A 24,057-nucleotide genomic window follows, 5' to 3' on the forward strand; every position below is an offset into this window, starting at 1 on the left:
ACAGTAGACTCTATATTTACCACAACCTTGATCCTGTTCAGGCTGAATTCACAACGCGTTATATCAGCTGTTTTACCAGTGACCCAGATAAAAGGTTTCTGACCCATTTTACTTTAGAATGAATTAAATTCTTTTCATTTCAAAGAATTAAATTAATTACTTTGACGCTGCCATATTTGGAAATTAGAGACATGAGAAGATTAAATTGCATGTTTACACAGTGGTTGGGTTTAAAGCCTCTGTGTACGTAGCTCTGATATTAGATACCCAAAGCTTTTGAGTGTGCATATCTTGATATCTTAGAACACCAATATGTGTAATGTCCCTTTCCTTACGTAGATTAAATAATTTTAAATCTTCCTGGCTGGTCTCGGGTCTTGTTATGAACAGTTTTTATCGGTTTCTATACATATGAATTCGTATATATGCAAAGTGATTCAAACAGCATGTCATAATCGCACAGAAGATTTTCCAACACAAGTTGACAGTGATTGGCTACCTAACATGGTATTATGCTAGTTTCTCGAAAACAATCAATTGTAAATGATCAATTATTGTAATGTATTCCTTTTTATGTTTAATGTTATAAAAGAAAAGTATCTTTATATTTTGTAATATTATAATCTAGAAGCTAACATATTGTTCCAATGGCTATTTTAACTCTACTTGCGTAAATACGTATTTTTCTTGGTACTGTAACTTAAAATATTGTTTTTTAAATCTGTAATTCAGATGGAATTTAGTGTTAAATTTATAACTACAAATTACATGAGATTTACATTGAAAAACAAGTGGCATTTTATAAAGACAAAAAATTGCAAACATTCCTGTATTGCGATAAATAATTGTGCACGGTTTGGGATTGAGCTCTTATTGGGGAATAGTTGTGCTGCAAGTACTACACAAAATCCGAAGTGCCCGTATGACCATTACTCGTACTGTTTCGGAGAAATTTTACATGGCGACTTACTGAAAATTGTGATCTATTACTGCAAATTTAGGAAGTTATGAATAACTGATAGTCGCCTAATTGGAGGAGGACGTGCTTCAGACAGGCACCTCACTGTACGATGGTGTGTAAGGAGGAATTATGTAAATGGTTCAAGAATCTAAGGCCGCACCAGCGGATAGATTACATGTGTGGACTGCTACATATGTGCCTCCCACTGGAACTTCGGTTTCTCGGATCTGTGCTTGAAGACCATGGGAAGAAAAACTACAATTTCCTTCGTGATGCAGAATTAAAGGCAAACAATAGTGCAGAAATATCAAAGCTGCAATCGGGAACGGATAAACAATTACGTGCAACAGTCAGTGTTTACTTGTCGTTGTTACATTCGTCCAACACCCCGTGCGCTCAACTTCTCTTCGAAGTGTTGGAGAAAAATCTTGAACGAGCTTTCACATTTGGAGCCGATCCCAATGACAATGAAGAAATCTTGATGGCTTTGACCCTGGCCATCAATCATCCTGCGTTTCAGTTTCACCAAAAGAACATTCTCTATGAGCATTATGCAAGATTCGATCACGGGGCAAGTGACAGACGGAACAAGGTATGAGTTTCAATGGTTGACACTCGGTGCTGTTTATTCCAATATGGCGGACACCAGTTTTGAAATTCCATTTTTTGCCCCAAAAATGTTAATATTAGGACCCGGAGTTAGTTGAGAATGTACAGTACTTGCTACCTAATCAATTACGTGTTCAGAACTGTGTTGTCACAAATATATTGATAGTTTTGTGAGTGATAAATGGAAAACTGTTGTCCAGTGTTTCCTTAAAAAAAAAACATACCCTGTGGTCTTTGACAGTTCAAACGTGTAGTAGTTTCTGTAAACACTGAAATACTTATTAGAATACTGTCCATCAACACTGAAGTAGAACATAGACCTAGATTTGAATATGTTTCAACAAAAGCTCACATGACGTGTAAATATTGTCCTGTTGATTTAAATATTGTCCTGTTGAGTTCCATTAACTAAAGTCGTCATATGAGCGAAATATTCTCAAGCACGACGTTAAACCCAATTTCACCTCACCTCACCTCCATTAACTAAGAAAATACATGCCATAGATCCTAACCGATTAAAACCTTTGAGGTAGAAACCTGGTGTCTACATGCTTTTCATCAAGTTTAACTCTCTATGTACCATGACAGTTAGACTGTCATAAACAGTTTGAACTTGAAGGAATAAATTTAACTTCACTGTTTTGGATTTGTGATGATACGGTGTGTTAAGTAGAGTTTTATAGGTTGGTTTCTTTTATTTCTGAAGTGGTTGTAAGTGCATCACAATGACAACAATGACAGTGTTCTCAGGGAAATATATATGGGTTGGCTAAAGGTTCCAATTACTGATTGTATTGTTTTGAGTCAATGAACTGTTGCGTAATGTAGCAGTCCACTATGTTCCATAATAAAGCATACAGCTTTATGAATGACAACACTATATTCCAGCTATGTCACAAATTACTGAAGCAGCGGAGACGACAGTATTCCAGCTATGGGAAAGCTCACAGTTGCAGCAGTCTGCTATATATCGGAGTTCATGGTGGCCTGAATGTATTTCATATGTGGATCAGGCAAACCACAGACGGAAAAAATGTATGAGCAGCAATTCACCCCCATTGGAACTTGTGGATACACTATCGAACCTGTTATAGAGCTGGACCATCATGCCCTGACTTATGTTTGCTTTTACAAAGTGTATTTACAGATGTCTCATTAAAATATTTTACTCCAGTAAGATCTGAGGACACTTCCATTGGGTTGTGTGAGGTGAAGCCTGAACAATCACAATATTTCAGTGATAGACACCCCTGGTCATAATTAACTTTTCCACACTTCATTTGGGACAGGTCCCTAGTGGTTTATGTAATCTTTCTTAATTTGGGGGAAGAAACAAAGTGTCCTTGATTTTCACTACTCATGATCTAATGGACTGACCCTGCATATATTTAGACATGGTGTTATGTCATTGTTTCCAAAACTTCAGATCCATGACACATGTCATACTTTTTTGCATGATTGTATCACTGCCTGCATATTTGTTCAACTGTTAACATGGTTAATGGTTCCAACAGAGCTTCCTTTACCCTTTAATTTGAGCCAGGTAGGTTGATCATTGGTCTCCGCAGTCAGATTATAGAGATTTAATTAACTTGTTTCCATTCTCATGTCTCATTGTTTCAAATCAGGCTGGATACACATCCAGTCGTCTTGTTTACTCTTAATTACTCTGATTGAAATAGCTGATGATTTCAGTCAATAGTAAGAGTATTTCATAATACAACAGTTAATGTCAAGGACAAAGATCTTCCTTAGTCTTATACACTGCACATTGTACTGATACATTCTTTAGGACTGGAAATTAACTACAGTATTTCTTGGAGGTCAGATTTAATTAATCATTTGGTGCATGTTATTGTATCCCAGTTGTGTACGTCAGTACTCAATCAATCAGGGGATTTTTTGGACTGGGCACTATTATATGCAGACCCCTATCATTTACTGATGCTTTAGCTGCCATAAGGAATAAGTGAACAAGTAAATCTGATTTTTTGATATTATTAATGTTATTTGATGTGTACCAAATCTCCTGATCTTAACTTGGATCTTGATTATGTCCAAAGAATAAATGTTGTCAGACTGTTGAACGTCCTATATCATCCAATGATGCCTTATCCAAATGATTCAGTTTGACTCGAGAGGTCCCAGATTTAATTCAGTTGTGGAACTCGGTGCTTGTTTTGGCTAACTTACATCACAGGTTCAATATGCACAAGACTGGAAGAGACTAATGATGTTTTCCTTGCCAACAATATTTCAAACAGTTATTAAGGTTTTTACAATGTTTACTGTGTTGGTCTGATTGATGAATGATGATTTGCCATTGCAGTCTTAATGAGCCATTTTCGTAGCTGTCATCGTTAGTGGTCCTTAAATTGATAATTTGGCTATTGAGGATTGTTTAGTATGACCCAGTAATTAGCATATTGGCGGGAGGTCATCTGACAGGTCAACTATTTGTGAAGTACCTGTTGGTATAAAGTAGGTCCTTGCTTTGCTACATATAATACTTCATGTTTCACTTGTAGTGGTTGCACAGGTGGCAAAGTCGTCCATGGCAGTGCAATTAGCTAGGCCCACAGTTACCGTGTTAGTTACTTCTGACTAACCTGAAGAAACCTTGAACAAATATTTTAATGCAGAATTAATGTCAGCGAAATGTCCATTGACAGTCATCGGTATTGATAGCCTTCTTGGAAATTTCACAATCTGTCGTTTCAATGAAATCTAAAAATATCGTCATCTGAGGGCTAAACAGAAAGTAGGGTCTAGTAAATTGTTGTTTAGTATGGACCTTGGATTTGATCAGTTGACAAGTCGTGTTTCATAGTGCTTATCTGTGACTTCATCGACCGATGGTTTAACTTAGTCTTGTCCACACACATGAAATATGTGTTATTTTGCAATTTTGTTATTTGATTGATGGACATTTTGAAATGTTGGTACCTTATTTGATTTTTCAGTAGCAATGGTGCCCTTGCCTTCTTGAAGTCAGGGATGAAAAGTGTCATCTGGCAATCTGAAACGTGCAACACTGTAGTAGAAACGTGCAACACTGTAGTAGTTTCTCCTGATCTCTCATGATGAACAGTAGTTGCACAATTGGTGTAATTATTAATTTGAAAGATGTAAACTTTGCGAAAACACAATTATTTACTTTCAGGAAGTGAGCAAATATGCATTTTCTCAATTCTATTCCCTCCACCATGCCTGTTTATAGGATGATTCTGAAACTGAAATGCATGATCCCAAAGCTTAGTGTCTCCATCAAAATGTTTTTGTGAATTTGGTTGATTTGTTGTATAATGACTGTAAGAGATCCTGTATCTGCACTTCAGGACTTTTAACAAACATTTTGTTGTATGTTTTCCCAGTTTTATATTATTTCCCATCCATACTGATATTAAACACATATAGGTTATTTCTATGTATGCGATCCATAAATGGATGTGAACATGTAGAGGGATCATCAGGTTATTTTCCATCCCATTTCACTGTTAGTATGGCTGCAGCAGGGTAAATGTCAGTGTTAAAAATTAGTAAACTACTTATCCACAAAAGTGTCATGAACCTTCTGTCTGTATAAGAAAGTTACGTACTGAACAAAATATCGTGAAATCACACCTTAATCAGTAGATTCCTATAAGTCTTTCAGGAGTTGACAAAGATCTTGATAATAGAGTGCCACCATGCTTATTTGAGACCTTGGAGATTATAAATATTTAGGTGTTATGTACATCGAGTGCATTTAGATTTCTCTAATCGACTCTTGAGATCTCATTTGTACTGAAGTGATAGGATATCGTTACTACTTGTGGTCATGTTTTCACTTTTCTATGTTTGCGCTTTGTTATGTATCTAGGGACTACAAAATGTCCTCAGCCACGAACAAAATGGAAATATTTTCTTTTGTAATTTATACTTTTATCTCCATTCCACACTACTTTTGAACATTATGACTCTTAAGTTTGCTGATAAATGCAATGCAAATGTTTATATTTAAGTTTTAGATTTTAAATAATCAAACTTTCATCTGTCATGCATGTGCTTATGCTATTGATCCTGTAGATCAGTTGCAGAATTCTTCAGAAAAAAATTAAACGGAACATGGTTGAGAATAGCAGAATTTTGAACACATAAATTATTGTCACATGTCTTCTGTCATTGAGCAAGTATTGTAGCACCTGAATTCCAGAATCCAAAACAATATCATTTCAGTTGTTTTTCTTTGTTATAGTAGCAGTCTCTAATACAAGTGGTACACACTGCTTGTTGGATTATGAAATAAACAGGTTTTGTTAATTTTTTAAATGTATTTCGAATATATATTGTGAGTTGGTAGGTAATTTTGCAATTGTAAACAGCTATATTTTAAACAGTTATGATTCCAATGCTTTAATTTACAGTGATAAGAGAGGGGTGATTGATAAACCTTTAATACCATTTGTTTGTTCTTAAATTTTATTGATCATGGCTACTCATTAGTAACTATGATTAAATTAAATTGAATTCAGTTTTTTGATAGAGTTGACATGTCATAGAAAGAATACAGTACATTCTTTATCACCACTGCTTGCTATACACTTCAGTTATCTGAGTGGGGTTGGATGTTGAATTCTAATAAATTCTCGATGAATGTTCTTGATCCATAAAAATTTTATCATTTACAACAAACATTGACATGTTTAAGATGATCCCTTTTAGTGATGCAATACAGTACATTATGGTTACAGCAAGTTCAATTAATTTTCATTTTGTGTGCAGATCAATCGAATCTGGCTTTATATTGCACCAAAGTTTCAGTCACTTCAGAGATTAGTTCATCCCCTTAGCTTTCAGTGATGAATTCTAGGCTTTATGATGACATTCAATACAGCTAGACATGTCAGTCTGTACTTTAACCACTAGTCCAAGCCCCCAGTTCAGTCAGTAAATTGTTGGGACATTAAGCTTTGCTGGAACACTGTGTATTTAATAGCTGACAAATAGCTGAAGTGACTGAAAGACTAGTTCATGAATAAACCTGTCTAGAAGAGGGAAGAGCTTTTGGCATGGACCTGTTTCATGGTATGCAAGAGTTGGTTGTAGTTGTCCCCCGCCGCAACATGGAACGGGTGACTATGTATTCAGCAGCGTTCGTACGTACGTCCCTATTCTTGTTAACGCGATATCTCATGAACTGTTGTACCCAATGTCTTCAAATTTGGTGACAGCCTACGCTGTGTTCAAGGTCACCACGGCACTTTGACCACTTTTCAAACTTATGTAAATGCGATCTCTCATAAAATATTGCAATGTCTTCAATTATGTCCGACAGCCTACATTGGGTGATTATGCAGACACCAGTCATTTCTTGTATTTGATAAAAAAATAAAAAGTAGTAAATATGTTATAAATATTTCATTATTCTCTAGCAGCGGGTGACATTGCCATATTAGTGGCGAACACTTATTTTCTTTGTATGGTGCAGAATATTTAAAGGCTTATAGTTTTAATATAATTCCTTGTAACCAGGGTAACAAACAATCCTTCATTTTCTTCCAGAACACTGAAGCATGTGACCTCTTCGAGGAGCCAAGTTCAGTCGAAGCAGTTGAAGCAAGACTGAGGGAGCAGCAAGGTAGATTACCATTTAAAAGTTTCCCTGCCTGATGTGTCATTATCATATATTTTGCTGAAAATAGTTCAATAAGCCCGTGTTTACCAACATGGTGATAATTTCATGTGCATTTCACCAAGTTTGACTTCTGACAGTGGCTAGGGATTCGATCCTGCCCTACACTAAGCACATATAACATGTAATGACACCTCCGGCAGATGAGTTTGAGTGAAATAAGCCTATTTTTAACTAACAGTGAATGGGTACCTGGTAAGATGAGATGGTAATGTTGCTGTTTAGCATCTAGTGAAGGAAGCTTGAGTTTCATAACGATGATTGATTGCACACTGATTCTTTAACAAGGGTAATAATAGGTGAGTGGGGAGGTTTGATCATCAGATCCAGCATTGAAAAGTGCATTCCAAATTGACCACTCAATATAGAAGACTTCCAGTGTAACATTAATAAGTTGCTAGTTACATGAGGAATAGAAGCTGGTAACATGAAGAACAGGTTATCCGGAATAGGAAGGAGCTGATGGAGCTTTTTGTTGCTTATTACGACTATAATATTACAGACTGAATTGTCCCTCACTTCATTCACTGAGAATATTTTTTATTTGCAGACTCCATTTGCAGCATAGAGGTGAAAGAGTTCACCTCACGCAAGCAATCTGGAAAGAAATTTGAGTTTAAGGTCCATGTGAGTAGAGTTAATGTTACTTTTTTTTTGCTGAAGTTATGAGAATGGTTCCTTCTTTGGATTGTTGACATGTTTGTGGAATGTTTGTTATGTTACTTTATTCAGTATATAAACTATATCTAACTGATCCATCATATATAATTATTTTTGTAGGTCAGTAATTAAGTGTTCTAATGTACCTACAGGTTACCTGGTCAAATGGCAGTGTGTTTGAACTCACCAAGACAATACGGGACATGCATGATTTCCACATTCGAGTAAGTATGGCAATTTCTACCAAAATGAAATATCATATTAAATTTTATCATTTTTGGCAGGTCAAAAGAGGCCACAGTTAGCACTCTGAAGGTGCTTGTGGTTGTGCAGTTACATGTGCGAGTCATGATTCACTGATAAAGTTATGCAGTTCCTGAATTTACTGAAAGTTTACCTGTGCATTTTGTAACTAACTTGATACTTATCACTGATCAAAATGGTATGCTTACATAATATTATTTGAATGAACCAAGAATTGCCAAGATTCTCAGGCCACATTGAACACGGGCAATTTAAGTCCAAAACGAAGCAATTGGGTATTGCAAGGTATATAATATTGTGATGTAAATATTGCAATATATGTAGAGTTTAGGCTTCTATAATATTATTTTATGTCCAGGAAAGTTTTGAGTAATATCTGTGTAATATCTTGTTTTCACATTCTTTGTCTTTGCAGTTGTTAAGGCTTTTTCCTGATGAAGTTGAACTTCAAAAAAGAGAATGGAAATCAGCCTTTTCAAATCACTGTAAGTTTTGTAGGTAATCTTCATTTTAGTACAGTTGATTGCCATGTAAAATCATTATGTTTCTTTGTTTACCAATACTATACTGTGCTTGTGGGTTTCACTATAGTGGACCCGTGAAGATCCGGGTTTGAATTGTTCTTCAGCAACCCATGCTTGTTGTAAGAACCGACTAACGGGATCGGGTGGTCAGGCTTGCTGACTTGGTTGACACATGTCATCGGTTCCCAATTGCTTAGATCGATGTTCATGCTGTTGATCACTGGATTGTCTGGTCCAGAATCAATTATTTACAGACCACCGCCATGTAGCTGGAATATTGGTGAGCGTGGCGTAAAACAAAACTCACTCACTCATTCACTATAGTGGTGTGTGCTTCTGTGTAACTCATGGGTTTCATCTCACATCATGATATAACTGAAGTAACATTAAACAAATGTCACTCATTTAGATGTGCCCTTGTATGCATTCCTACATCAGGGTCCCAGGTCTGTTGAACGTTGTGTTATTAAAAGAAGGGCTCTACATAAGAATCCCTGGTCTGTCATAAATTGTGTCATAAAAAGAGGGGCTCAACGTCAGGGTCCCTGGGGGCGGTGGGGTAGCCTAGTGGTTAAAGCGTTGGCTCATCACGCCGAAGACCCGGGTTCGAATCCCCACCTGGGTACAATGTGTGAAGCCCATTTCTGGTGTCCCCGCCGTGATGTTGCTGGAATATTGCTAAAAGCGGCGTAAAACCAAACTCAGTCAGTCAGTCAGGGTCCCTGGTCTGTCATAGATTGTGTTATTAAAAGAGGGTCTCTACATCAGGGTCCCTGGTCTGTCATAAATTGTGTTATTAAAAGAGGGTCTCTACATCAGGGTCCCTGGTCTGTCATAAATTGTGTTATTAAAAGAGGGGCTCAAAATAAGAATCCCTGGTCTGTCATAAATTGTGTTATTAAAAGAGGGTCTCTACATCAGGGTACCTGGTCTGTCATAAATTGTGTTATTAAAAGAGGGTCTCTACATCAGGGTCCCTGGTCTGTCATAAATTGTGTTATTAAAAGAGGGGCTCAAAATAAGAATCCCTGGTCTGTCATAAATTGTGTTATTAAAAGAGGGTCTCTACATCAGGGTCCCTGGTCTGTCATAAATTGTTATTAAAAGAGGGGCTCAACATCAGGGACCCTGGTCTGTTGCACAATGTTTACAGTGTAAATAGGGACTCTACATCAGAATCACTGATCTGTCATATGTTGTGTTATGATGTAATAAGTGGCTCCAAATCAGGGTTCCTTGTATGCCGTACATTGTGGTATGATGTAAAGAGGGGTTGAACATCAGGGCTCCATGTCTGGAACAGACAGCCTCACATGTTACTGTAATATAGAATGCTATAACTATTAAGTGCAACTTCACTGCTGTTTCAGATCACCATCACCACCACCAACACAAGGAGGAGCTGGCCAGGACTCTGACAAACTACATCAGGTATGTGTGTGTTAGCTTTGCGTTTACACAGATACCAGCGGTGTTCAGACTTACATGACCTTGAGGATTTTAGTCAGAACAATGGTCAATGCAAGTTTAATTCCTTGAACAAACCTGCAGGGATGTCATGATAGAATATTAGGCTTCTGTCTGTTACATGGCTTTCAATGTATCCCTATCAGGGATTAAAAAAATCCCATCGCCCGACGCCCGGGACAAGTCAATTTTCATTTCGGGCAATCAAATAATGGTATCTTACTTGTCCGTGGGCTACTAGATAATTTCCACTTATGGTTTCAAGCTGCAAATAAACTTGGATTTAATTTCATATCTGCTCAAAATGTAGCTATTAAATTTTGCAATGATAATGAGTTTTCTTTCTTTGCTATTTATAACTTTTCAATAAATAATCCAGTAAACATTAACATCAAATACCATGTTGATTTATTCTTTCATAATTACATCATCATGATTATTTCATAAAATCAGGGCAAGTGGAAAATTAGTCAGGACAAGTTACTTTCTTAAAGTCACTTGCCCTATGGCAAGTGACTTTTTAAGAAACTTTTGAACCCCTGCCTATGTATGTATCTTTGCTCGTACAGCAAACCCAAGGGATGGGTTGATTGCGACTCCATGATGCAGCCACCTGAGTTATAATGGAGGATTATGTCAGTCAATTAGAATCAAAACACCAAAGCCAGGTTATGCCCCCAAAATGAGATTTACCTGGAAATCTACCTCTCAAGAGTATGCAAATAGGTCTGAAAGATGGCGCATCCCATTCAAAGATAGGATATTCCTGTTACATTCTGTGACTTTAGATGTTATCCCAAAGCATGAGTCTTGTATCCTTTCTCTCTGTCTAGTAGGCTCAGCTGCTATAGTCTGTTTGCACTGAAAACGTACCGATGAATTTCACTTTAAACAAAAAAGTAAATCAAATAAAGTGAAATTAAGATTGAGAATCCTCATAACTTTACTTTGCCAACTGAACATTAAAATCTCAGAATTTTATTCAACTTAGGATAAAAGTTGTTTAACAAACGATCATAGTTTCAAATCGCTATTATTGGTTTGTATTACAGGGGGGTAATATGACATTAAAAGTGTAAAATAAGATGTGCCATTTGAACTAGTTAACTCCAATGTTTTTATATACTGATAAAAATGGTTTTCTCATTGCAGCCTACTTGTCAGACAGCCTGTTATTCTGAAGAATGATCAAGTTGTTGAGTTCTTCAAGGGAAGCATTCAAATTCAACAAGGTCAACAGGAGCAAGTTCTGCCCCTGCCCCACCTCCTCGTGTTGGCTGTGGTGTGCCCCTATCCCCCATGTCTGTAAATACAGGTAATGAATGTTTCATTAAGAAGAAGTGAAGCACTGTTACTGTCTTTGTAGGATGTTATTTTTAATGATCGGAATTGCTTTGCTGCACACTTCCTGTCATACATGCACACAATGGGAATGCCTGGCTTTCAACTATTACAGGATTCTTTTGATGAAAGATCCCTGCATCTAATATATGTTGTAAGGAAGACTATAATGAGAGTCAGGTGGTGACCATTAGGGAAGATAGGTCATATGTTTAACCTGGTATATGGTTTGTCAGAGTACCCACAAGTACTGTGTACTGTTGTGGATCATTTCTCCAGCGATGAATAAAGGGCATGTGTGGATTGCCACAAGTTGCTCTGTTTGTTGCTGTCAACCATGTACCCACTCCGCAAAGTGTTGTTCGCACAATGCTGAAAACCTTTGCTGAGTTATTGCAGTTACAGTCACCTTAGCGGTAAGGTTGCTCTGTGTTACCAGCCACTGGACTTAAAAACTTTCCAGCTCTCCCGCCACCTTCATAGTAAAGTTCTTGTTTCTTGCACAGTTCTGTTCAGTTTTCTAAATGTTGTGTGGACATTTTTGTTGTCTGCTAAAGTGTTTGTTTCTATGACACTTGGTTCCATTGTTTTGTAGACGGGGAGCAGATGATACCTCCATTTCCACTGAAATCCTTGACAGTATGCAACTCGCAACTGCATCCTTATCCTCAAAATTTTCTTGGTAAGCCTCAGGGGGATTATTTTAGCTACGAGGCTTTGGTATTAGGGTTACTGGCACGTGGGGGAGCATTTCAACTCGCAAGGGGTTCTGTTGTTTTTGCATTAGACTGTTAAACTAATGGTTTAATATCATTGCTATGATACATTTAATGTGCTATTTATTTATTCTTTGGAATATTTGTTGAATGTTGCAGATGTAAGTGTGTGTGTAAAGAATGGCCATTTTCTGCATGCATGAGGTCAAATACCTTGGAAATACTGTATTTTTTTCATTCTTTGCATTTTTTTTGTTTTCTGCAGTAGAATATGATATGGAGCAGTAATTGTCAAATATTTCAGTAATCAAAACCCTTTACCCATCAAGCTGTAATCTCTGTAATGTATTTACTGAAATGAAAAATTCCTGGGAAGATTAATATTGGTGAAATCAGTTGCAAGCTTTCATTCTGTTGGGTTCAGGCTTGATCTCTCCTTGCTGTCGCCATCTTTCTTTGTTTATGCTCTACAGAATGTTGTGTGGTTTTCATAGCTTACAGTTCACATAATGAGCATTTTGAATAAAAATACAAAGTCTGATCACCATTACTTAGAAACAAATATTTCTAGGAAAAATTCATAATGTTCAAATATAAGAGAGTTATACCTCTTCATTAAGACCTATTTGTGATTATTGTGAATGAATCTATGTGTTGTATGCACATTTCAACTGTTTGACATGATGTTGTTTTGATGTGGCTATTCCAGTTCCTTTAGACCCAAGGTTGGCGAGATGTAACTCTTCAGACTATCTGCCTGTCCCCAACAACCAAAGGTAGGCACTGATGTTTTAAATGACTACAATGTTTCATGATTAGACTACTATTTTCTTTCATCCAGTGCATGTTCTTTCTATTTCCTCATTGTTGAAGTGTTTATATAAATAACACAAAAAGACATCCGTTTATCAAGGGAACACTCCAGCACCTTGAACATGTACTAGTTGCGTGGATGTGTGCGCTATATAAATAGCCTGTAATAATAATAAATACATTAGGTAAGATTATTCTTGCTATATCACTCAACTTTCTAAATTTATGAATCAACATCACAGAGATAATGAGGACATATTGTAAACATTTACTTGACCTTCATTTCCACTATCTTATGGAAAACTGCATTGGTGGTAAATCTCATTTACCTTAGGATGATGCATTGATTGCAACAAGTACTCAATGCATTTTAACACACATGTACCAAGGTTGTGAATATCCTATGCAAAACATGTTTTCTGCAGTTAATTAAAAATTGAAATGACATGAAATTCTCTTTTATTTCTTCCAGGCATGTCTGTCCCCATGGAGTTGTCTCCCATCATGTAGACTCTCCATCTCACTCTTCCCCTTCCTCAACAAATGGGTCTCCACTCAACAGCCGATCCACATCCCCCAACCAAAGCTCGGACATGTGCATGGAAACTGTTCAGCTGCTGAAACTCCTCAACCTTGATCAGTACTCAGACTTACTTGGGAAACTCACCCTCAAACAGGTACAGCCATCAACAGCCTTCGAATGCTTGTCATTTTCTGACATATTTCCTAAACTTTATATTTCTTCTCATAACTGAGGGTTTGTGTTTTGTACAAGTTGCTTTGTAGGCAGTCAGTCACCCAGCTGATAGAAACTTAAGTTATGAATGTACCATTATCTTTTGCAAATAAATTTCACCTTCTCCCATTCAGACATTTCTTTAGTATTCATATGCTTATATGCTATTTCTCAGCTGAAGTCCCAATCTTCAGAAGACTTGACGAAAGCTGGTTTACCAAAGGAAGCCCAGAACAATCTCAAGTCTAAACTGGAAACTATCAACAGGTAATTGTGATCAAATTATGTGAAACCAAACATCGTATGCAAGGTCAATAGTGAAAATGTAAACTTAGTTTAATTAAGGGCATCAACACTACAGATATTTCGAGAAAATTTCATATTCTTCTTCATAGAGATCGTCCTTGGGGTACATATTATGCATTTTCCAAGCTGAAAATGTCCTGTGACAGTTGTATCAATGTGTTTTGAATAAAAAGATTGTACAATAAATAAACTCTTTTATTTATTATACGGCCCCCACCTCACGGAGTTACCTCCCGTTGCGCATGCGCACCAACTGGGTAAGCACCTAGGCCCGTATCATCATTCCTTCAGCTGTCACTGCCCCTAACAGACGCATGTGTCGAGCAGAGCTGACCTTTTCAGAACGAAAAAGAATAATGTCTGGAACACCACCTGTATGTATGGTCTTTATTACCTTTGCAAAAGGAACAGTAAAGCTTTGCGGTCGGTTGTTTCATAATTGTGACTTTGTATTAATTATTTTACGCTAACTTTCCCGTGGTTTACGCACATGTTGCTCTGCCATGGCGGGAAGTTTAGCGTGCCACGTGGTTGTAATATTGCGTATTGAACCAACTATTTCTTCCCGTGGTAGCCTTCACGTATTTTTCAATGTTTTCTACGTGTATATATGCTGCTGGTCCGCCGTTAGCTACATGCTTGCGTGTTTGCTTTCAGGCGTTTTCCTCCTGTTCGGTCTGTGGACAAAGTATTCCACGGGCCGACAGGCACGACAAATGTATTGTCTGCCTAGAGAAGACCGGCCATGAGGCCGAAACCTGTGAAATTTGTATGGGGTTTTCCCCCCGGGCTCAGAAGCGGAGGGCTGCCGATACTCTCTTTTATAGAGAGATGCGGGAGGCGGGAGGGGAACTTACCCAGGTCCCCCCGTCTAAGGCTAAAAAGTCTAAAGGGAAAAAATCCCGTAGCCAGTCCCCTGCTCCCGCTCCTGGTAGCGGTTTTGACATGACTTTAATCACACAGATGTTTCAGCAGCACGCAGACTCGATGAGGTCCCTCGTTCATGAGTCGGTTGGAGGACTCCGGCAGGAGTTCCTCGCCCACTCTGAGCGTGGGGCGGAGAGTCTTGGGGGGGGATCGCCGAGCCCGGCTCGATCCCTAGGCCTTGAGGCGTCTGTTGACCCGTTGCCTCTGGCTTCGGGTCCGGACGCCTCGGCTGCCCCGGAGAGGGAGGTGCTCCCAGTCCCCCTCTCGGGAGTTGGCGCAGGGACCGTTGATGATTCCTGGGGTTCCGATCCCTGCGCCCTCCCGCCCCATGAGAGCGGAGGCACCAGTTCTGCCTGGTATGCCTCCAGCGTCTCGGGACCGGGGTCCGTGCACGCCTGCAGGCACTGACGCGGGGCACTCTGTCTGCTCCTCCCTCTCTGTTGTTCCTAGTGCTAGGCCGCCCACCGGGTCGGGGTTCGGGTCCTCTTCGCGAGGAGACCCAGCCTCAGACTCGGGCTCGGGCGCCGAGTCGATGGATACTGGGGAGGTCGAGGAGCAGGAGGGTGCCTTCCGTTTCTCTTCGGCTCTGCGGGAGGTCAGGCAAAGGATTGCCGAGTACCTACCCCAGGCCGCGGTGCCTGTTAGCAGCTTGGACTCGGCTGAGTTCCGCTTGCCAGGCGAGGCGTTTGCCCCTAGGCAGCCTACGCAGACGCAGCTCCGCATTCTTCCATCGTTAGTCCAGGACGTGGTCGATCCCCTCTTGTCTGGTTCTCGCCTCGGTTTTGACTTGCCGGAGCTTGTCCGGAGATACCAGCTTGGGGAGGATTCCCTGTTCGTGGTACCTATTGTGGATGAGTGTGTTTTCACTTCAGTCGCCTTGTGGGGAGGCTCGGCTTCCTCCGGAGCAGCTCCGGCTGCTCGGCAAGGACGTGTGACTCCACCGTTTGCCCTCGCGGGCGCCCCCCTGCGGCATGCGTACCGTACCTACCGAGGAGGTTTACAGGAACGCTATGCAGGTCAGGGTGGTGGTCCATGAGGCCTACCTCACCTCGATTCAGAGGTCGGCCCTGGAAGCGGAGGGGCATGCTGGTGACGTTTCACCGCATGTCGTGCTACTCCGTCAGTTGTCTGAAGTGCAGGCCCACCTCGCTCGCGACTCTTTGCGGTCCGCTGCGTCGACAGTGATGTGCGCAGTCATGGGGATGCGCAAGCTGTGGCTGTTGACGTCTCGTTACTCGGCAGCGACACAGCAGACCTTGCTGGCCCTCCCCTTCCGTCTGGGAGCGACCCTCTTTCCAGGGGCACAGCAGGTCATACGGGAGGCTGCCGCTGCAGCTACCTCCTTCAAGGACTCTAAGGCCTTGTTGGAGCACCCGCGGGTGTCTCGCCCCAGCGCTCCCGTTCCACCTTCATCCGCTGGGGTGCAGCCTACACCCGAGTCCGCTGGCTGGCTTCGGCCGCTTGGCAGGGGTAAGCGGAGGCACAGGTCCGCCAAGGGTAAGGGTAAGGGCAAGGAGCAGTCCTCGACTAGCTCCCAGCCTTTTCGCGGGCGCGGGAGGGGACTGTGTTTCACGCTGATCGTGTCAGTATTCGCCTCCCGGATACGTACCGCCCGAAGGTCGATCACGCTTTCCATGTGACAGCTCCTATCGAACTTCCCACTCTTACCCAGTCTTCCACATCGGGGACCTCTGCAACGAGCACTCACCCGTTGGATGTCTGTAAGACCCTCAAAGTCTATATCAAACGAACGCAGGGCATCCGTACGGGTACCCAGCTGTTCTGTTGTTACGGTGGCGGGAAGGCTGGTGTGCCAGCGAGCAAGCAGACTTTGTCTCGCTGGCTAGTTTCGTGTATTTGTGCCGCTTATCAGGCTAAGGGCAAGCCTCCCCCTGAGGGGTTGAAGGCTCACTCGGTCAGGGCAGTAGCCGCATCAAAAGCTTTTGCATCGGCACTCCCCATTGAAGAGATCTGCTCTGCCGCTATTTGGAGCCGGCCTAGCACGTTTATTCGGCATTATCAGCTCGATACGCATTCCCGTAATCGTGCGAGCTTTGGCCGTTCTGTTCTCTCCAGTGGACAGTGTCCTGCCACCCTGACCAAGTGAGTCTTGGTTCATTGGTTTTGTTTGACGCTACTGTACAATACTGTGTGTTATTGACATGTCTGCTACTGGGAGCTAACTACCCACATTTCGTCTCTCTACGGAGTAATAGGTCGATTGTGAGCGGTTTTGACATTCCCCCCTACGGTGCTCACTAATCGACACGTGGTGGGTGGGGCTTTGTTGACATTCGTACCATGTGCGATTGCCTATGCTAACATATGGAGGTCGTCTTTGAGCACAAATCCTCCCTGTCAGTTCCTCCCATAATGCTCTCGCGGAAGCGAAACTGGGACATGTGACAGGTGAGTGTTATGGCGTCTGTTCAATTTTTTCCCATTAACGATAGCTATTTGTGTGTGCTTGGACAGAATTCCCTCCTCCCTGGCCTCCGGTCTTTGGGAGTCTGTGTTTATGCATAATATGTACCCCAAGGACGATCTCTATGAAGAAGAATTAACCAAACCTGAAGAGGTTTTAAATTCTTCGAAGAGAGTCGTCCTTGGGGTAGGGCCTCCCGCCTCCCCGCAATTCTGTTCACTGATGTATTCAGCAGAAGGAATGATGATACGGGCCTAGGTGCTTACCCAGTTGGTGCGCATGCGTAACGGGAGGTAACTCCGTGAGGTGGGGGCCGTATAATAAATAAAAGAGTTTATTTATTGTACAATCTTTTTATTCAAAAAACATTGATACAACTGTCACAGGACATTTTCAGCTTGGAAAATGCATAATATGTACCCCAAGGACAACTCTCTTCGAAGAATTTAAAACCTCTTCAGGTTTGGTTAAATTTTCATGAACTTGTTGTCCCAGGCAAGACTTGATCTGCATTAACCTATTCTTGTCATATGGATGGTAAAAGAAAAAGAGGATGACGTCAGTCATTGGCTCTGGTTCAGTAAATATAGTATTCTTTGAATGTTTTTGGAACTTGTCAGTTTTGTTGATCCAAGAAGTACCCTTACAAATCATTCATTGTTCTATGGCAATATGGAGTATTGGGGTAGCCAAGTGGTTAAAGCGTTTGCTCGTCACGCTGAAGGCCAGGGTTCGATTTCCCTTATGGGTACAATATCTGAAGCCCATTTCAGGTGTCCCGCCATGATATTGCTGGAATATTGCTAAAAGCAGCGTAAAACCCAACTCACTCACATATGCTAATATCTATATATAGTCAGTATTTTGGAGAATTTGTATATGTAGTTTGTTTTGCTTTTGTTTCAGAGAGAAAGCAAATCCTTCATTGAATGGCATGGTGGATGGTTCCAGTGGCACCTTGTCCCCTGCTTCTCCCAATAACATGCCCTGGCCCACAGCCCATGCTCCCCCTATTGTTCCCATCCCCTTTTTAACTGGCCCCATCTATGTGACCCATTCCCCAGCCCCAGTTGTACCCCCACCCCAGCCAGATGCCGGTGGGTCAGACTCAGAGGTATCAAGTGCACCTCCTAGTCCAACACAGATGTGTAATTTGAGACAGAGACAGAAGACAGACAGCTCTGGATCAGATGACAATGACAAAGGTTGGTGATGATATTACTGGCAATTGCTTCACCATCCATGAAGGATGTCAAGTTTTCACACTGTAATCAACATGGTAATTCTCAATCCTCAGTTTCCTACAAAAATAATGTACACAGTGGGGGGAAAAAAGGCAATTAGTAAAAGATCTTCACTTTTTTAACCCCTTTAATTTTGAAAACTTATATGTTTACATTGTTATTATATTTATATAGATCATTTTATATGTTACTTTGAATGTTTTATAATCAGAGTCTTTTTTGCAGACAAGCCCAATGGTAGTGAGTTTGATAATTCACGAGCAGACGGTAAGAGGAGGATGTATCCAAATCGCCCAGGATTACTTCCACCTAGGTCAGGAGGGCCTTACTCTGAAGAGATGAAGGGTGGTTTGGTGAGACAGCCCTCCCCCCACAACGTCTACTCTGACGCCAAGCCTGACCAGGCCCCTGTTGCAACTGCTGCTATGTCCACACACAACGGGTATCAGTCGGACCCTAATCCTAGTCCAGGGACATCGTCAGGCTACGCACCGCGCCATGCTGTCTTTCCCTCCATGCTTCGTCCCTATGTCAAGCCAGCTCCAGCACACACAAACTTAGCTCTACATAACAAGAATGTCATCAACATGCCACAAGAAGGTCACATCAAGCAACAACCGCATATGATGATGTACTACCACGCTGTGCGCCAAGACATTCCTATGACCACAAGTGTGATGCCATTGAATCTGAACAACAATACAATTACCAATCAAACATATAGTGCTAACAGTGAGGCTGTCAGTTCTCAAAGGATTTTGCAACCATATAATATGTCGTTATGTCAGCGAGGCCCGATGGTGCCTCTGCATGGCCCAAGATCTGTGCTTACCAATGTTAACAGTGCCACATCTGTGACTGTTTCACAAGGGGGGTCCCCTCAGTCTATTCCAGCAGGCCACTCTGCTGGTCCAGCTAACATCAGTGTGAAACCTGCTAATGGTGTCCCTGTTCCTATGCCCAACCCATCGGGGACACCACCAGAATCTGGTCATTCTGGCAGTGACTCTCCTCTTCAGATGATTCACAATGGGAGTCAGAGCACTGCCTCCACCACTATCACATTCTCAACTGCAACGTCAACATTCTCAGCCTCACCCCAGACAGTAACCACTACCACTCACGCTCAGTGTAGTTCGTGTGGCTGCAACTGCAACAGCAGCATCCCCTCCTCTACTAACTATCAGCCTCAGTACAATGTCCTACCGCCGTATCCGTACTACATGCAAGCAAGCCTCTACCAAAATGGCATGATTCCACCCTTCTCCAACATGCCCACCTATGGGCACCATGTCCCTCCACCTGCCTATCCTAATGGACTAAATCATGAAATGTATGTCAACCATCCAGCATTTCCTCAAATGCATCCAGCCATGGCGGCTCCCCACTTGGTCCAGAGCTTGTATGGGAACCTCCACCATGGTCAAGGCAACCCTGGCGCTCATGTCAAACACAAACCTCAGGGCTGCTACAACTGTGGCTCGTCCTCACATAAAGCACAAGACTGCAAGGAAAATTCAATGGATGCTATGTCAGGTGAGAACAAACTTTATGTCAGCAGTGCCCTATATAACTTTTTGTCTGTTCTCTTAGTGCCGCCCAGGTGGATTAAGTTATCTGGAACCCTGTCTAAGGCTGAGTTCTCAGTGATAATGATTCTTGGTTTGTGAACATGTTAGATGTTAGCTGTTAGATGTTCTCTCTGTCTTAGTGAAATGCATTGACAGTAAACTGACAAAAATGTGTGAAACAGCATTAACTAGACCTCCCTCCTCATGGGTAACTTTGAGAAATGTTCCGTAGTTGTATATTTCACTCCATGTGTTACAATGTTGCAACAAACATACTACTAATCATTAGCCGATTTTCATAATAATCCATTTTAAGTTCGCAAAACATGGTTTGAGTTCTTCAGATCAGTTGTCTTTAAGTTCAAATACCAAAGAAGATCTCAAACCCCATCATTAATTTCAAAAACTGCATTAAAACTGAAATGTATCTAGACCTGGTTTGATGCAGATAGAAGTGTTCTAAATGTTGCCACTTAATATCATATGTGTCTTGTGAGTATATAACTCTGGCATGTTTTCTGCAGGAAACTACCATCTTGACTACAAACCAAAATCTGATTCTGACTGACAACGACTCCGACCTGGTCGGTATGGACGATCAGGACTAGTGCGTGTCAGCTGTCTGGCTTCTCCATGAACTCTCAATCCAACCTTCAACACATTTTGACAGGCTGTCTCCCTTAATATTGAAGATACAAAGTTTACAGTTGGCTGTGTGCAGTTTTCTGTTCAACCATTTAGATAAAATTGACATTACTGACATGAGTAGATGTTTCTGAAATGAAGTCCAAATAGCCATCATGCAGATTGGACAGTCTGACTTTGTGCTGAAAAACACTATTTGTCATGTTGATTTTGATACAATCCATCACAGTTTTACACGTCTATATCAGCCATGTCAGTTTGTGATGGACAAATGTAGAATTTGGCCACTTGTTGTTGAGGTCAAGTGAGGTCACAGTGGTGTGAATTGATACTGGCTGCTCACATCTACTCCCAAACTTACAAACATAATCTGCAAAGTGCTGAAGCATGACAATTTTCCTTCATGTTGTTTCCTCTTTTAGTCCTGGTCTATTGATGGGATTCAGGATTTTAAATATCATGTCAACCTGTCTTCATACATGTGCCCTATTTTCATAACTTTATCATATCATTTAAGTATTAATTCATCTTAAAATCAGTGAAGTCTTCTCATTTTATCATCTGTGTATTTCATTTGTTTATGTTAAGATTGAAAAGGACTGATATCTGATATAAAGCTAGATTACAGTTTATGAAAATGCCTCTAAGTAATTCGACTGTCAGTTTGCAAGACAGTAGCCTTTTTGATATCACTGCTGCATGGTTTAAAGGCAGCAAGGAAAGTAACACAGTTCTTATTTGGCTTTAATTGACTTGTTGGGACAGTACATCACTGTCTATCTGGGATGAAAATAAGCTCACAGTCGTGTATGTGAGTGTACGTGTACACATTTTACCCCTCTGGGCATTTAGTACTTGGTGAGAGTGTCCGACAAACGGACTGATGGCTTGTCCTTCCCTTGCTGTCTGTCCTGCCTGTTAGTGCAATGGTGGTAGTCCAGGACTGGCAGGCGGTGGCAGTGCTATTGTGAGCTGTTTACTGTAGCCGTTTATATAGCATCAGTCAAACTTGTTATCACCAGTAAATTATTTTAGCTATGGAGATACTGATTGTCAAGACATATCTAGTTAGCAATGATCTTATTGCCAATTCATATCTTACTGTTGGGAGAAGCTGTATTTGGCTTACGCAAGTCATGTTGGTCATATCGTTCACTGAGTAGCTGTTTAGAAAATGTTTACTAGTGATAGTAATATATTTTTATGGAATTGAAATCACTTATTCTGGACAAAAACACGTATCTGTCAACTTAGCAGTTTGCACTTTGATTGCAGACCTTTTTCCAGTTGAAACTGGATATTTCTGGTTTGTCTCATGTCACGCTAGTCATGTCATACATCAAAACACTTTGCCCAAGTGCTTGTTTATCATGATATTTATTTTTATGAGTTTATTTTATAATGTATATTTCCCAACATATGTGCTCAAGTAGTGTGGTGTCCACCCCTGTATGTATATGTATGTATCATTGTCTCTTCACTCCATTGCTGTTCACTCGTGCAGGTATCAAGGGGAAAAGGTACTGGAGGTGAATTTTTTCTGTGAGGAAACTCATTCTATAAGTTAAGAGACAACCCTCCTTAATCAGAGCAGAGTATCCTATCCTTGATGAGAGAATTTACCTCCAGAAATTAAGAGAATATCCTTCTTGATGAAAGGAAACTATCCTTTTTGTCGTTACGAAGCTATCCTTGATGAGAGGATAGTATCCTGTCCTTCTAGAAGTTTAGAGAATATTATTCTTGATGAAAAGAAACAATCCTTCTTGATGTTAGGAGACAATCCTACTTATACTTTGCATATCTTATCCTGTAGGTTAATGTGCAGTTCGTATTTGCATTTAACACATTGTTTATCAGATTGAAGGATGGACAAGCAGTAAATTAGGCAAAAAACTTGAGACCTTTTTCTTTTTGATCATTCATTGTCATTGTGTGTCCTTGTGTATGATTCAAGTCAGTTTCAGTTAATAACTTTATCCAATAACTCTAGTCTGGCTGTATACAGGTGAGGTTCATATGCAATATTTTATAAGTTGTGTTTCAGTTCCCAAATGTTTATCAAGTAGTTAAACCACATGGAGTTCCTGGTTACTAGGTTGGTCACACTAATTCATTTCATAATTGAAATATGATGCAAACTTGCCACTAGGGTACGATATGACTTGCAGAAGTACGTACCAGTTCTTGTGCAACTACATGAATGGTTATTTTATGCATATCCATGTAGAAAGTATTAGCTAAGTCGCGAGGTTATGGGCTACTGGGTTTTGGTCCGGGGGCTGGTTCAACAAATGGATCTTAATGCTATGGCAATCCTAAGTCCTTCAGAATAGATGTGATCATTAGCATAGTTCTAAGATCCCTTGGTAGAATTACCCTGATGCCCTGTCATTATTATACCACACTGACCGTAGCTTTAACATGGTGGTGTTCTTTCACAATAATTACTTTTTGTCCCAAATATGAGGGATGAACTAATATCACAATGAAATGTTAGCCATCTTCTGTTGCAACTGGAATGTAAAATCAGAACAGATTGATCCTTGTTAGTACATTTTTGTGTTTACAAGGCAAGGTGACCACATGAACCAGAAGGTGAAAGATTCTCAGGTTTGGAATGTAAAAGAGAAACATTTTTGAATATATAATCTACTAATTACTGGACAGTTTCACTGTAGCCTCATCCAACATTCAGGTGTCACTTGACTCCACATTTGTATGTCCCGTTCAGTCACATGAAACCTGGTCTCTTCTGTCTTGAGTCACTGTAGATAGATCATTTTTGTATGTTAATTGGTTTGCTTTCAAGTGTGCTGTTTAAAAAATCATGTGCCAATTTTTTTGTTCAGAAGAGTTTGATTGAGCAAATCTTGGGTAACCCAAAGTGAAAGTGGTCTGGTTTAATATTCCTCCCTTCCCATCATCAACCCATGGCAGCCCAGAGATGAAGCTAGAATTTGTCAGCATCACCTGCAGCTGTTTGTCATGGGAACTGTAATACTGAGGATTGTCACATGTTGTAACAATCTCCGGTCATACTTGTATATTTTATGGTTTACAGACTATTTCTAACCTATTACTTGATTGATTGTAATATATGTTAATATGAGGCTGATCAGGGCTACTTTTACATTTGATGTTTTAGTCTATTTTCTAATCTGTCAGAATTAT

The 24,057-nt window shown here is 40.6% G+C and overlaps 1 protein-coding gene across 1 annotated transcript; it reads left to right on the top strand.

Annotated features, from left to right (window-relative positions):
* The first annotated feature begins 938 nt into the window (after positions 1-938).
* On the top strand, positions 939-21,665 carry LOC124260305 (zinc finger CCHC domain-containing protein 2-like). The gene is made up of 15 exons (XM_046694584.1): positions 939-1,553; positions 7,115-7,190; positions 7,795-7,871; positions 8,057-8,128; positions 8,584-8,653; positions 10,063-10,123; positions 11,312-11,464; positions 11,900-11,982; positions 12,096-12,182; positions 12,926-12,992; positions 13,502-13,706; positions 13,941-14,032; positions 18,330-18,628; positions 18,893-20,203; positions 20,763-21,665. The coding sequence occupies exons 1-15, from the start codon at positions 1,071-1,073 to the stop codon at positions 20,804-20,806; spliced, it is 3,180 nt and encodes a 1,059-aa protein (XP_046550540.1). The 5' UTR covers positions 939-1,070; the 3' UTR covers positions 20,807-21,665.
* Positions 21,666-24,057: the final 2,392 nt, after the last annotated feature.

Source organism: Haliotis rubra, unplaced genomic scaffold (assembly GCF_003918875.1).
Source record: "Haliotis rubra isolate DU_JTF1 unplaced genomic scaffold, ASM391887v1 Scf76, whole genome shotgun sequence".
Classification (NCBI taxonomy): Eukaryota; Metazoa; Mollusca; class Gastropoda; order Lepetellida; family Haliotidae; genus Haliotis; species Haliotis rubra.

What these genes read in the sequence shown, in the direction of transcription:
- LOC124260305 (XM_046694584.1), top strand. Translation starts at nt 1,071, where the DNA reads ATGGTGTGTAAGGAGGAATTATGTAAATGGTTCAAGAATCTAAGGCCG. An exon ending in GCTCTCCCGCCACCTTCATA is followed by an intron (nt 11,983 to 12,095) that starts GTAAAGTTCTTG and finishes ATTGTTTTGTAG; the next exon opens with ACGGGGAGCAGATGATACCT. An exon ending in GGAAACTCACCCTCAAACAG is followed by an intron (nt 13,707 to 13,940) that starts GTACAGCCATCA and finishes GCTATTTCTCAG; the next exon opens with CTGAAGTCCCAATCTTCAGA.